This window comes from Phragmites australis, chromosome 1, assembly GCF_958298935.1.
Source record: "Phragmites australis chromosome 1, lpPhrAust1.1, whole genome shotgun sequence".
NCBI classification, from domain to species: domain Eukaryota; kingdom Viridiplantae; phylum Streptophyta; class Magnoliopsida; order Poales; family Poaceae; genus Phragmites; species Phragmites australis.
The window spans coordinates 36,863,954-36,879,519 of record NC_084921.1 but is presented as its reverse complement, the minus strand read 5'-3'; the positions used below and the strand labels follow the sequence as shown (position 1 = coordinate 36,879,519).

At 42.3% G+C, this 15,566-nt stretch overlaps 2 protein-coding genes across 2 annotated transcripts; both read right to left on the bottom strand.

The window, feature by feature from the left end:
- Positions 1-510: 510 nt before the first annotated feature.
- On the bottom strand, positions 511-7,627 carry LOC133917160 (uncharacterized). The gene is made up of 12 exons (XM_062361165.1): positions 7,418-7,627; positions 7,139-7,321; positions 6,963-7,009; positions 6,274-6,339; positions 6,067-6,174; positions 4,319-4,385; positions 3,583-3,667; positions 2,383-2,543; positions 1,986-2,087; positions 1,228-1,450; positions 903-1,038; positions 511-807 (listed from the first exon to the last, which is right to left on the bottom strand). The coding sequence occupies exons 1-11, from the start codon at positions 7,457-7,459 to the stop codon at positions 905-907; spliced, it is 1,218 nt and encodes a 405-aa protein (XP_062217149.1). The 5' UTR covers positions 7,460-7,627; the 3' UTR covers positions 511-807; positions 903-904.
- Positions 7,628-11,319: 3,692 nt separating this feature from the next.
- LOC133917151 (ubiquitin-conjugating enzyme E2 36-like) lies at positions 11,320-14,403 on the bottom strand. Its single transcript, XM_062361154.1, has 8 exons — positions 14,150-14,403; positions 14,018-14,045; positions 13,802-13,888; positions 12,866-12,924; positions 12,111-12,152; positions 11,961-12,034; positions 11,683-11,780; positions 11,320-11,593 (listed from the first exon to the last, which is right to left on the bottom strand). The coding sequence occupies exons 1-8, from the start codon at positions 14,183-14,185 to the stop codon at positions 11,556-11,558; spliced, it is 462 nt and encodes a 153-aa protein (XP_062217138.1). The 5' UTR covers positions 14,186-14,403; the 3' UTR covers positions 11,320-11,555.
- Positions 14,404-15,566: the final 1,163 nt, after the last annotated feature.

The following is a 15,566-nucleotide window of genomic DNA, read 5'->3' as shown; positions in this document are numbered from 1 at the left end:
TTCGATCATACCATTAGATTCACGGGTTCGGCCCATCAAAGGTAAATCTTAACCGTAAGGGACTACTATTGGGAAATGGTCTTACACGCCCTCTTCGGACGGTAAATCAAAGACCTCTGGTGAACATTATTTACTGACGAAGAATATAGTTGTGTATTTCAGAAAATACAAGACAAACAAACCTTTCGAACAAGCGACTCATGCCTTCGAGAGTAAACCGAATATCAACTCGTGAAGTCAAGTATCACAGGCGAAGCCTCTAGCGGATCTTCGAACGAAGACTGAAGTTTAGCTCGTGACGTTATGACGAAGCCAGTCGAAGGCACGCCGAAGGTCCCATTCGCAATGGAGCTTCAAGAGCTCAGTCGAAGGCACGCTGAAGGTTCCATCCACAATGGACCTTTAGGAGCTCAGTCGAAAGCACAACATCCGCCGAAGCCCGTGTAGAGGGTAAAGTTGTAAAAATACTAATGTGCTTAGGATTATACCAAAATACAAATATACCAGGAATGTAACAATTAGAGGAAAAACATTGTAAAATATGACTTGTCGTGGTTAAATACAAGCTATAAATAGATCAGCACTGTAACTGAAATGATGGTGGACATTAATAATATCGTACAGTTTTTCATAAAAGTGTCACTTTAGGAAACCTTTGGCTTTCCCCGACAGAGCCAAGGTCCCACCTCTCTGTTTGGTAACTTAGTCTCCAACAGATACCTCATCACATCGATGGTAATTTAGCATTGATCAGTCAGCCAACGAAGAGTTCAATACAGAGGGCAAATGAAATCTTACACCACGCTCCTGCACAGAAAGGAATGCTAGAGATGCTTAGGGAACAGTTCAAAGAGCACCTCAGAAATCTAAGTTCGGCAAACACTCTTGCTCATACAGCTCACCTTTAGCTAATAACATGGCTTCCATAATCTTGGTTGAATTTTTTGTATCTATGCGCATGAAGATGAGCAGACGGCCGTGTATTCCTCAAAGCAAGCTCAACATCTTCTGTCGTTACGGGGCCGACTTCAGGTAACTCTGCAACATTATTTTTCCAAAGGAGTGTTAAATTTACACCAGCTTTATAATCGATACAGTAGTAGTTTACTGATGATGAAACATTAAGTCTTCAACTAAAATGTCAGGTAGAATCATTTGTTCTTGTTCACAAACAAAAAGAGTTGCTGAGAAAGAGTACAAATCATTAGTTACGGACAGATCACATACCATCCTCAGGGACGACTTCTTGCCTGCCTTCCAGAACTGACATTAGCCGTCTTAGAGGCTGCATTGCTGCCTCCTTGCACACAAGGCGGATATCAGAGCCAGAATATCCTTCAGTTTTCTCCACAAGAACATCATAGGGAATCTCCATTGTGCCAGTAGTAGATGCCAGGAGCTCTTCAAACATAGCGTGTCTAGCATCTGCCTCTGGTAAGGGTACAAGAATCTGATTGGATAAGTTAAGGAAAAAAAAGGTTCCTTCAGATCTGTCGTGCAACTTGAGTTTTCACACAACCAAGATTTAGCATTCTGTGGAACTGAGTATTGCAGTTTCCCCAGATATCAACCAAACAAAAGTTGTTTAGAATGGTGTCAATGATGTCAGAAGCTGTAGCGATAAGTGAATGATTGGAAACGCGTATAAATGGTCCGTTGTTCAAGGTTGCTGGTTTTGGGCTACTAAATGATTATGTGAGCACTATGCTATTGTGGGAAGGGTCATTTGTATATTGTACACTTTTGCAAAAGGTCATGATGATCTAGCCATGAAGGTTTGTCAGACAAGACTTTTGGTACAAAAAAATCTGAGAGGCCTGCTAGTACACCTGACCTCCAGCAGTCCAGTGTGAACATTTCTGCTCCCAAATAAGAAATCAAATAACTATACCACATTCAGAAAATCATAGAAAAAGTGCGGTCATATGTATACAAAATTGTGAATCAACTAAGATCCAGAATATAAGATTGTTTAGAAAGGATACACGCTTCTCCAGCCGACGCAACATTGCTGCATCCAACTCCCATGGTAAATTAGTGGCCGCTAGAACAAAAACAAGCTCATCTGTCTTAGTCAACCCATCCATCTGCAGCAAAGAAATCGAAACGCTATGAAATAATCAATACTGTGCAGTCAAAACCTTGTTCACAAAATTATCAGTTCAAAGAAATTAAGAAAGCCATGGATATTTCAGCATGTCAACTTTAGAAAGTTTGCATATGCTAACTGAACCCCATGGGTTTGGGGTATAATGCCTTTGTTTTCCAGATTTGTAGCTTCCATAAAGTTATACTTGTAACCAGTTTATGGTTGAGAAGCTGGTACATTTTTCAAAGGAAGATAATTATAATTCAGATTCTGTAAAGATCCCAGAAGGATACCTGTATTAATAGCTCGGTTTTCAATCGTCGGCTAGCTTCATGCTCACTACGAGCTTCACCACGTTGACTAATAATAGCATCAATCTCATCAAGGAAAATGGTAGATGGTGCATGATGCCTTGCAAGCTCGAATAAGACTTTCACTAGTTTCTCCGAGTCACCTGCATCATTCTAACAATTATAATAAGCAAAACCTTTACGGAAGTGTGGTCAAAAGAGAATACTGTGTATGATAAGGCTATGTGCATTGGAGGCTACAAGTTTGCTCTAGATGCAAACAAAGATTCATCTATTTTGGTGTGCAAATGTATTTCCTTCCATATTGATGGATGGAAAGCATGGAAGCAATAATTTCATAAAGATCAAGGAGTGTATCTGTTGCACTACTTCCAATCAGTTACTAAGCACTTGGCCATTAGCTATACAGCGCATAGCATTAACACCAGAAGCTAGAGGGGAGATTAACAAAGTAGGCTGTGGTGCGGAGAGGAAATCAGTGACCAACATGGTCGCAAAAGACCAAAAGTACTTCACGTTGCAACAATACAGCACCAATAGGTGGCAGAAGCTGGTGTAAAGATGTGCCAGGGAACATAAGGTGGTTGTTATTTGAAGGCACAGGGCTACAGACTAGCAGCTTTGGATAATGTTGTTGGGCACCGGCACTATGATAATTAAGAACAGCTCTCAAGCGGGTAGCATAGGAGGGCCTAAGCATTGGCATGCACATACAGGCATACAGCGGCAGGGGAATATACAAAAAAGAAAGAAAGGAAAATTTAGAAAGAACAAGACAAAGCAAGAATTATGCATCTCCTGGTCCCATTGGTTGCATTGAGTTACTGTTGAGGGAAATCAAATCCAATTACAATCCATGTTCAACTTTTTAGCTCCATAGTTATGCACAGAGCAAGTTTTTTTTTTCATGGCCATAGGTCTTGGAAGGATTAATACAATAATTCATTTCCATTATACATGTCCCCTGTCTGCAAAATACGTAACTTTGAGCGGACCTAAATACTTCTCTCAAAATGATTTCCATAAAACAGGAAAAATATATAGAGCCAATAGTAAATTTGGCGCAAGAATATGGAGTAATAACAAAGCAGCATGCACAAACATGGAACACATAAGTCAGTGCATACTACATGAACCAGTAAAAACAACATGTCAAGAAACAAGCAAAAGAATGTGACATACCACGCCATTTGCTCACAATTGATGATGCTGAAATATTGAAAAAGGTGGTTTTGCACTCAGTAGCCACAGCTTTCGCTAGCATCGTCTGAAATGAAATAATTGAGGAGGTTACAACAATGCACTTGATGATGGCCAGCAATCGGCAGAGCCTGGATATAGCATCACAGCTAACATATGAAATGGCAGAAATACTACAGATGATACAAAGAAACAACAGAAACAAACCAATGTAGATACAATTGAGGTTAACAAGTGACACTTTCCTTTTTTTATAATCATTCAGTATAACTAAAGACAAAAGCAATACTGAGAAAATAAACGCAATTTATTTTAGGTAACAATTCTAGGTGTAACGAAGCTTGAACCTTAGTCATAAAAAAGGGGTAGCTTGATTCTCTGTTGTCTTTGATAGGTAAACGCTTAGCTTAATCCCAGTAGACTATTCCAAAGGGCAGTTGTAACTTGGTAATTTAATCATACCATGCTAGATATTTGTACTTATTACTCAACTACTACAGTCCCATGATGAAGAGGTAACGGTACTTTTTTTACGAAAAAGGGGAAATTAATTTGAGAGCAACACAGCCTGCATAAGTACCAGTTTAGCAAAATATCTATATACATTGCTGGCTTAGTACCTAAAAAGCATATACAAAAAAACACTAAAACAATAATATTATCATATATGGATGGGAAAAAAAGAGAACAAATGCAAAGTTTTTTGTGAAGTGCAAACCTTTCCTGTTCCAGGTGGACCAAATAGTAATATACCTTTCCAAGGTGATAACAGACCTGTGAAGTACCTGGGGTTCAAATGCAAGTTAGAACGCCAACAAGAAGTTTTATCACTAGTGAAAGCAGAATAACCTCACACAATAGATTGATTTATTGATCACACGTTACATATATAGCCCGGTTGGGCATGACTTGTGCTATGGGTTGATGCCGATTGTACTTAACTGTAATCAGTTACGATTGTAACTAGTCGTAACCGACAAAGACTATCTATTGTAACTGAAGGCGTGAGCCACATGAGGCTAGGTCAGCCAAGTCAGGTAATCCTATCTAACACGCCCGCGCAATCTGATCGTGAGCGACACGGACGTTCAGGCTGGACCGAAACTCAATGAAGACCAAAGTAGGCAGTCCTTTGGTGAGGATGTCAACATATTGGGACGTCGTCGGGACATGGAGTACACACACATCACCAAGAGCGTCCTACTCCCGGAAAAAATGCAAGTTGATCTCGACATGCTTGGTGTGCTGGTGTTGCACCAAGTTCGTCGAAAGATATACTGCACTACGTTGTCGCAATAGACAAGGGTGGCTCGGCGAAGAGGATTGTGAAGCTCCTGAAGAAGTTGGCGCAACCAGCAGGTTTGGGCGATGGTGTTAGCAATAGCCCGATACTCAACCTTTGCACTAGAGTGGGAGACAATGTTCTGCCGCTTTGAGGACCAGGAGACAAAATTGTAACCATGATAGCAAAATAATCTCACGCAATAGATAGATTGATTGATCACACGCTATATATATAGCCCAGTCGGGCGTGACTTGCAGTAGGGTTGATGCGATCGTAACTGATCATAATCGGTTACAATCATAACCAGTCGTAACCGACAAAGACTATCTATCGTAACTCAAGGTATGAGCCACATGAGGATGGGTTGGCCAAGCCAGGTTATCTTGTCTAACAACTAGTACATCAGGATCTTTCTTACAGTAGGGGATTCCCCTACTGGAATCCTTCAAAAAAAACTAGTACATCAAGATACAAGCTAATTCAGGTGACATCAATTGAAACTGATTAGTAAGCAGAGAAGGAAATATCCAATAGGACAAAAAACGAGTGAAAAAAATGGGTACACGAAGGGAAAAAAAATAAGGCCATGACTCGTAAAAGTTTTACATCCATCAAAGTTGATAATATTCTTATCACCTTCGATACAAAAGAAAAATGTCCTTCAGACCTTCAGGGCGATAAAGAATCATTTCAAAAGCAGTCAGAGTGAATACTACTGTTGGGTTGTGTTAACAGTTACTCTAATAAAGATTAACTTAGCTTCTAAATCATCCGTTACGTTGCTATCCAGTAATTAAACTGTTAAAGTAGAAGAATTAACCAATATCAATTACCCAAAATGTGGCACTTTGTCTGACTGAGTTGACCTTTTAAATCAGTAGAAATAGCAAGCCAATGTGAAATGTCATGCATCACAAATTTGGTCAAACAAACTTTCTGAGACATGCATATCATAAATGTATACGAATAATGTGTAACAAATATGTTAAGTGACAAAGTATCTTTGTAAAAATGTTCAGATAATGTGTCTGCTTAATTTTGGTGCTAAAAGTTATTTAAAGTTTAAAGGAAAAAAACATCTCCTTGGCACTGCAAGACCTATGAGTCTTCCGTTCCATTAAAGATTATCTAGTTGTAAGCACATAAAACACTATATTATTTCATTGAGTAAGCAAGCCTACTTGGGATATTTAATGGGCATGACAACTGCTTCTTTTAGAAGGCGCTTCGCATTCTCCAAACCTTTTATGCTTTCCCATTTGACATCTTGACTTCCACGAATTATATCCCTGTAGACATTAGACATGGTAGCTATGGTAACAACGGTCCAAATACATTACAGTGGCACATGAATAATCTCTGGTACATATTTGTTAACACAATGTTACCTCAACAATGTCTCGGCTAAGTTGCGCATTTCTGCAGATTCAAAAGAAGGAAGTAGGGATTTCTGCCTGCAGCCATCATATATTCAGTTATCACAAGTGCATAACATACCATTGTAATCTCAAAAGGGAAAATACATATGCATGACAAGCGAAAGACATGGGCTTGTGAGGTTTTATTTTCAGACAAATAATACAACAATTGTTAAAGATTAACAATTCGATAAGGAAAAATCAGCTTGAAAAAATTCTTTGCATATGGCAAATTTCTAACTGAGCTCCAACCATTTAATAATTATTATTAATCAACTAGTAGCATAATTAAAAGGAGCAAAACGATTAGTTCTTGTTGCAGTTTGAAGTCCAAAATCAGGAACAAGATTCCATCAGCGGCACTGACCATCCAGAATCTAATAATTTTCATCATGTAAGCCACACGGAAAATAGTGGTCAACATGCAAAGCATATAAGCACCTCTATCTTGCTAGAACCCGCTACTTCTGGAATTCAGTCAACTGAAGAAGAGTCCAGGATTTCAACCCGCTTAGGTGACATCCAGGTCAAACAGATACTACAATCTCAAGTAAATTTGAACACACTGAGTAGAAGATGCAACCTAGATAACTTTAAAGTCATTTCACTAGTTCAGGTGAAAAAAATATGTAGTCAAACTAGTAAGCAGCAAGTCTTACGGCGGCCCATCCTCTATAGCCCCATTGCGAATCTCCACCTTCCTCTCCTGAAACCAAAAACAGGGAAGCAAAAGAAATTTACAAAATCATCCACAGCCAGCTGTCAACACCACCCATCAACAACCGAAGCAGCAACAGCGCAGCGATGCATCCGGAGACAAGGGAAGAAGACGCACCATCCGCTCGAACTGCTCGAAGACGGCGAGGTCGGCGCCGCCGTTGGCGCGGGCCGCGGCGGGACGGCTGGCCGCATGGTCGGATCCGCGCGGCGGGACGGCTGGCCGCATGGCCGCATGGTCGCCGTCGCCCGTGGGCTCGCGGCGGATGCCGAGTCGCGCCTCGTAGTAGAGCTCGAAGTCCTGCGCGAGGGCCAACCGATTGAGCCGCGAGATCTCAGGCACGGTGGAGGAGTGACCGGTGATACGATAAGGGGCGCGCAGAGGTCAGCGAGTCACCTCGAAGGTCCAGCGGGTGATGGAGGGCTCGTCGCCGGCCATCGCGACGGCTGGGCTCGGAGAGACGCGCTCGCGCGCGCGAGTGCCGTGCTGCTTCGCCGCCGCGCCACACGCAGGCAGGAGCGCACGCGCGACGGGAGCTCTCCCGAAGCAGCGGGGGAGAAGTGCGGAGGGGTTGGGGGCGGGGCGCTGTTTGGAGTAACCGGGAATAGTAATAAACAAGCGGCCGGAACAGGCGATGGAATCTGCGCTGCGCTGCGCCTGCGCTGGCCTCTAAACTCACCGGACGGGGGATTGGTTTCGCCGGGGCTTCCGCCGCTTCGACTGACAGTGGGGCGGCCAGCGTGCAAACTCGTGTGTGGGCTCCCTTGTCAGTGGGTTTTGGGAACGTTCTCTGTCGTCTGCGTAAGGACTGGTAGGTAGGACGGGTCGCTTTTCACCTCGGGTCGGTCGAGTCGAATCACCTCGGGTCGGTCGAGTCGCTTCGACGCTGTAGCGCTCTGTCGCGTTTTCAACGTGGCGTCCATTTGGGTCTGACGGCTCAGCAACACGGTCATAAATACTGACGTTTTGATCAAAACTTTAAAATTTTAACTGTTAATAGTTTTTAAAATATTTAGCTTGATAATATAAAAATTATATATAGATTTTTCTTAAAAGTATTTTTGTAATATTATATTTTTATAGTTATTATAATTATATTTAAATAAAAATAATAATTAAAAATATACATTAAAGACTATGAAAAATAATAAACGTGATGTATTTTTGGCCGAATGGTGTACTTATGGTGCCTATAACTCTGGCAATCAGCACATGTCAGTGACAATGGGTCCGAGCCATGAGGCGGCGACAGAACTGATGTTGGTGTTATAGTAGAAATTCCTGTTTTACCGAACGCCGTTTTCGCGAACTTCCGACCGTTTCTTGCGGTATCGGTATCTCGAGGAATCAGAAACGATATCGGTAATTTGAGTCAGAAACGGAAACAAAAACGATTTTGCCTCCTTCCAACCGTTTCTAAATATTTCTGTTTGTAGCTGGTAATTTCTGTCGATAATTACCGAATACCCACAACTAATTCCAGCCTCCCAAAGCCTAGGTGACGCCAACCATCGGTTCGACCCATCTCCCGATCAGATCGGCCCAAGCCTAAGCCTAAGCCCAACGTTGCCACCAGCCTCTCAACCTCTCATGGCTCCTGATTCCTAAGTGGTTGAGTCCCAAGTCCAATAACGCTGCTGCCTCTCGACCTCTCTTAGCTCCTGAGTCTTGCCCTCATCCTCATCCAAACTCCGGCGCGGCCGCATTTTTCTCCAAGATCCTGCACCGCCGCGTGTCCCTCCGGGCTCCTACACCGTTGGCACGTCATTGGGCACCAAATCTGTCTGGTGGCTCGACGCCACGAGCCGACGACGCGATGCACCGACGCCACCCCAGAGCAAGTCAACGACACCATGAGCTGGCGACGCGACGCCACACCACAGTGAGCCAGCGACGCCATGCCACGCCGCAGCGAGTCTTCATCCACGCCCCAACACCACGCCACGACCCGATGCTGCCACGCAGTAGTGAGCCAGCGACGCCACCATCCACTGACGCCACCTCCATGCAACGATGCTACCTGTAGGAGAAGCACAAGCACTTGCATCGTCTCGACGCAGGCTCATGGAAGCACCGACCCAGCATCGTGAGGCCACCCCTCAGAGCTTGCCGACTGCAACCAGTCCACCATGTCCGAGTATGCATGCCACATTGCCACCCTACCCCTTTTCTGAAATGCTCCATATTTTTTTTGGAGAACTTGTTTATTTAGCACTTAGACAATTTAGTAGTTAGTAATCTACTACTCTTCTTGCAAATGTAGTAAATAATGAACATCAGACCTTAGTCCGACTTATCATTTTCGATATCACTTCTGCAAAAAAAATGTGAAACTGAAAATGGTTTTAGCCTTTTCCAGTCGTTTCCGACCATTTTCAGTCCTAATGCCCAGGCATCGATCTGATCGCACGGTTGAGATCGATCTGTGCTAGTCTCCGTATCATGACAGCGACGCTACTGCAACGATGAGCAACTTGTCCTCCGTGGAAAATCAACTGAACGAAGCCGTCTGGCATGTCCGTGACAGGATGACTCACCGTTGACACAGTAGTTTCTGCAGCAGTGCGGGCGGCGCCGCGCTGAAAGAAACACGAGCGGTTCTTTCATTTCCGTGGCTGGAGCCTCGAGTCCCAGACAAACATGCTCCAGCAGGCTTCGCGCGGTACATCCGAGCAAAGAAGCGTGGTTTTATTAAGGAAAGCAACTCATTTGCTGTCCTAGTGACTGGTACCCAACAAAAATATGTTCACTGCGTAAAAAAAAATCAGCAAAGGAGACATATTAGTGACAGCTGCTCAACACGCGTCACTAATATGCCTTTTGATCGAAACCTGATATAGATATGTCACTAATAAGCGGTCATTAGTGACGGATCGGGTCAAATTGTGACCCGTTACTAATGATTAGATCATCAGTGATAGGTTATCATAAACCAGTTATTAGTGACGAGTCAAATTATGACCCATCACTAATGATAAGATCATCAGTGACGGGTTTAAGTTGTGACCCATCACTAATGACTAAGTTATCAATGACGGGTCAAGTTATGGTCGTCCTAGGCCAGTTATTAGTAACAGAACATAACTTGATCCGTCGTTAATGATCCACTCATCAGTGGCAGGTCGTCCTATGCTAGTCATTAGTAACAGATCAACTTATAATATGTCACTAATGACTAACTCCAGTCACTAATGACGTTATTCGCAAATATTTTTATTTTTATTTTATTTTTCTCTTATTTTTTCTCACCTCAGTAACACTAAAATACGAAATTTGGTAAAATTAGTTATTAGTAACGGATCATGATTATGACGCGTTATTAATGACCTTTGATAAAAAAAGTTAAAAAGAATAAAATATCCGGTTTCTATTGTAACTACGTGATAGTAGATGTGATAAGATGGCTACACGCGTGAGAAGAAGGTTGCTGGTTCGATTTCCATAGAACACAAACTTGAAATAATATGAAAAAATGTGACTTTCAAGTGTTTTTTTTATTTTTTAGTAAAAAATAAAAAAATATTTATTGATCATTAATAACATGTCACGATTATAATCCATCATTAATGACTGAATATTAATAACAAATCACAATTATAACCCATCACTAATAATCTCAATAATAACGAATCATCATCCATCACTAAACCTATCATTAGTGATATGATAAGAATGACAGACGCAGAATCCATCACAAATATCTATTATCACTTGTTATTAATAACTTTTTTCACATAAGGATTCCTTCCTTGCATGGACGCTAGCTGCTACTTCTTTGCATGAAGGTACCCATAAAAACTAATAAAAGTACACAAGACTGACGAGTGGTCCAGCTCGCCTCCTTGTCCGACTTGGATCATTGGAAGCATACAAAATATACAAGTTCTGCGTGAGACTTGTATCATTGGAAGCATACAAACTATACAAGTTCAGCGTGAAATGCAACAAGAGTATCTGACAGAGGCCAGACAATCCAACACCATATGCAGGTAGAAGAAACAAAAGCGGTTGGGATTTGCCAGACATGCCGGTAGCTAGAAACAAACGACACTTTGTTTGATTATGACTGCCAAAATCTAGATCTTTTTTTTGTCTAACTACATAATCCCTATATCGAAGTATTGTGATAAAACCATATCCTTCGATCATTTACAGAAAAGATACAGCTCGCAGCAAGGCATTCCAAGTCCAACTCTAGTTTCGGCAATATTGTTTCCCAGATGACAAGCAAAGAAGAAAAGGAGCAGCCAAGCTAACCAGCCTCAGCTTCATCAATATGGACAGTTGAGAAATTCTCCTACATAAAGTAATAAATATATTGGAGTAGCAGCAAGTTCTGCCACAGATAATGACAAGTCAAAGGTGCCCAAAGGTAAAGGGAACCGACCACAGGTGTACAACCAAATAATTTGAGTGGTAGTCATTTAGAGACTTCCTTCCATTGCAAATATCTCCAGTCTGTTCTTATCAAGCAAATGGCAATAGATTTGACTGAAGTATGATGGGTTATTACATCAGGAACAGCATTGGGTTGTCATGCACAACTTGCATACAGCCGAGTCCACTCCTTAGCTGCAAATTCCACAATCTCTCTTACTATCAGGGAGGGAAATCAGAGGGCAAGATCAACACTGTTGACTGATTTGTGAACTTCAATTTACCTGTTTCAACAGCTTCTGCCTCGTTGGCTTTCCAGTGTTTTGCGATATTATCAGAGAGAGGGTCATCTGGATTTGGTGCACTCAGGAGAGCCTGGATACTGAAAGCCAGAACATTGTCAAGGAAAAGCTAGTACGTCAGTGAATACAAAAGGCATAAGAACTTAACCACTAGTTAAATTTGGTGAATAAGTTTAAAACAGATATTGTGTTTTTTAGGCCAATCCTAAGTTAAGGAAACAGCAACAGGAAAAGAAAAAAAAGACAAACACAAGAGAGACCTCAAAAGAACTGTTCGAATCTGAAGAGCTGGGCTCCATTTGTCCTTGAGAATGTCAAGGCATATCCTACCAAGCTGCAAAAGTAAAGCCCTCTGCTGAATAATCATTCATAGAAAGGAAACTGACACTACAAAGTAATATGCATCATACCTTGTCAATGTTGGGATGGTAAATTTTGGTCAGGAACCTAACCTGCATCAGCGGCAGCGCACAAGCAACAATAAGTTCCCATTGAGATTATGAACACTAGAACGATTTTATTTGAGTAGTTCTAACACTTTAATGAACCAAAGGAAAAGGGGCAGACAATGGTATGCACTTCCAATAGATGACATGGTAATCCAACTACATACAAATCAGAATCAGCTAAGATATGAAGTGATTCACTGATGAATGCCAAGCAAAGAGAGAACTTGAACCCCTTTAGCAGCCTTTTTCAACAGACAATGATATGCTCCAAAGAACAGACTAAGAGTTCCCACCAAAGGTAGATAGATCTGCATAATGATGAGATAGACCATGGCGCAGGATGACATGATCTTTCTGCAAGTATTAATTTCCCTGAGATCACTGCTATCCTAATTTACTGAACAGGAAAGGTAATTATTATGCTATACCCCGCTCGTCCTCTCCAACTTCCATACAAGTATACAACACATGTCAAATCATGCATGCTTGCACTGTTCAAAGACAAGGAAATCAAGCAGATATGTAGTTAATATATCACCATACATCGTATCAAACCTGTTCTGCGGTTTGAGAAACTATGTGAAAGAAAGCAGAAGTCATTTCGGAAAAGAGGAAATTTTACTCACAGTTCTGAATATACAAACAAAATTAGATTAAAGGTATAGAGCACAATAATATTTTTATGCGTTAAGCAAATTTCATCTACAAATAGTTACCTTTGGGGCAGCCATTGGATATTCCTCAGGTAAAAAGAGCTCAAGCTTAAAAACTCCACCTGAACAACGATAAGCAAGAGAAACAACATCAGGAAACTAATTAAGTACAAAATCAATATGCTAATACTAAAAAGAAGATGTTCTTCCATAAATATCTCCAGTACAAGGTATTATGGTAATTAATATAAAGCACCATGAATTGAGTTTGCTAAACACAAACGCTACGCAAGATGAAAACGAGTCCTCAGTTCCCACTGCTATAATTTTCGTCATTCCATACCATTTAAGGACGGAAGCCAACTAGCCCTTTCTCCTAGTTGCGTACAGTACAAGTGACTTCATTAACTCCAAAAGAGCTAGTTTCCTACAGGTAACTTCATTAACTCCGAAAGATCTTAGGGAAGCCAATAACCAATATGACATTACGCAAATCAGAGGGTAAGGGGATCAAGACAGCATATACCGATAGAGCGATGGGATCATGGAAAGGAACACTAAAAATAGCTACACGAACAAATTTTGATATAGAACACTGAAAATGATTTTTGCTTCCCCATAAAACATCAAACAAATGCGCGCATAAAGCACTATCTAGCAGTAACTAGCACATAATTTATGGGCGTAAACACTACTAAATTACCAACCCTTTAACATTACTAATAGCATACTAAAAAGACAAGATGAGAAAAATCAACCACAATACCTTCACGAGAAACTAAAATTGACAGGCCAAAGCCACCAGCCCGATCAAGCAATACAATATTACATGTGTGCATAAACCAAAACAAACATTTCAGAATTCCTCCCATGGCTAGTGGCATTTTTTAACAGAAACATCTCCATTCCACGTTTGGTATCTAGAAGCGCCCAAATTTACCACTCCACGCAACGAATAGCACCACTAGTGAATCGAAATTCTGGATTAGAAATCCGTACCTTCATAGGGCGACTGCGCCGGCCCAAGGATCATGACGTTGAAGTAGCGCATGTTCTCCTCCGAGGGCGACGCGCTGATCCCCGGCGCTGCACGCTCGAACGAACCAAACAGAAAATCATTCAAACAACAAAAACCAAAGTTACCAAATCCTGCCTAAAGAAAATTGAAAACCATGCCGAAATCCACCGAGACTGCGAGACAGAGAGCACCCACACCTGGTTCGCTGAGCAGCCGCTGCGTCTCCTGCGCAGATCCAGCAACACAGCGACAACCAAAAAAGGATTAGAGACAAATCGGACCGAAGGCGGCGAGAGATCTGCGCCGGGAGGATCAGATCGGGCGCGCACCTTGATGATCCGCCGCGGGAGGTTGCTGTTGGCCATCGGATCGGGATCGGGGCCGAGGCGCGGGCTTCCTGCGGATTGCGGCGCCGGAGATGCTTTTGAGGACCGTGCGGGGGAGGACGAGGAGGCCGGAGCCGTCGGTCGGGGGTGGGGAACGGGGCAGGACGCAGGAGACGGTGCGCGCGTCAGAGCGCGGCTGCGTGCTCGCTATTGTACACGGACGCGGTCACGCGTCGGCTTTGCTCCAATGGAGACTAGCCGTGCTACAGTAGTGCTGGGGTTTTATCACAACCCTGTGATATAGCCTTTGACGGCTGTGATTAATTTGGTGCGTTTTCGGTGGAAGAACCATTGCTTTGCAGAAATAGGGCGCGTACAGCGTTATGCTTCGTTAAACGAGATGTTTCATTTGAGATATCAATTCATTATAGTCGGGAGTCCATCAGGGATCATCAGCCCATGATTTTTTTGGGATAATTTAATTTAGTATGTGCATACTCTCTTTGGTAGGATGTTATTGTTTGAAAATGGATTTTGCAAATAGCTCAAGTCTATATTCCTACTCCGTGTGGCATGTCACTAAGTTTGCAAAGATGTTTTACAAATTGTCATAGTGAATGTTTTAACCCCTGGTCGTATAGAACATTTAGGTTGCACATTTATTTTGAAAAAGGTTAAGGTTCATGCAGTTTTCATTGTGGTGGATCTTTAGACTGTGTGTTAGGTTTGATCTAATGTGTTTGAGATTAATCAATCAGTTGGGATATGTAGCCCTCTGAATAAGCTTTCCGTAGAGTACAAGAACACCTAAATCGGACATCGGGTTAGAAAGTTATTGTCGTTTATCTAGGTGTCAATTGTGCTAGTTAGGGAGTAGCGGTCTAAATGCCAAGAACTCCAGTCTGACCGCCAGGGTGGCGGTCTGACCACTGGATCTTGTAGAGATCTTTTATCTCTCTAGAACAGGTGGCGGTCTGACCACCAAGGTGACCGTTCTGATCGCTAGGTGTTACTGATTTGATCGCTAGGGAACAGAGAGTTTTGATACTCTGTTCCAAGTTGACAATATGACTGCCAAGATGACTGGTCTGACCGTCGGAGGCCTGAAAAGGCTATAATAACTAGTTTTAGAGTCATTGGATGAGTTACTGTCTAACCACCAGTTGTACTGTGGTCTGACCGCCAGATACGCAGAGAAGTCAGACTTTGGGCAACAGCTACATTTCGGGTTGTGACCTAGAAATACCTCGTGTCCAGCGGTTTGGGTAAGTGCTGCTGCCCCCATGAGCATCCTTGAGCATAGTGAAGTTCTCCCCAGATATTTGTGCATGTTTTGCATAAAGAGAGGGTTTATAGGCAAGAGTCAAGTGCATTTGCATTAGAGTGGAGGTGGTTGCGCTGTTGAGCCCTTCAAGTTTGT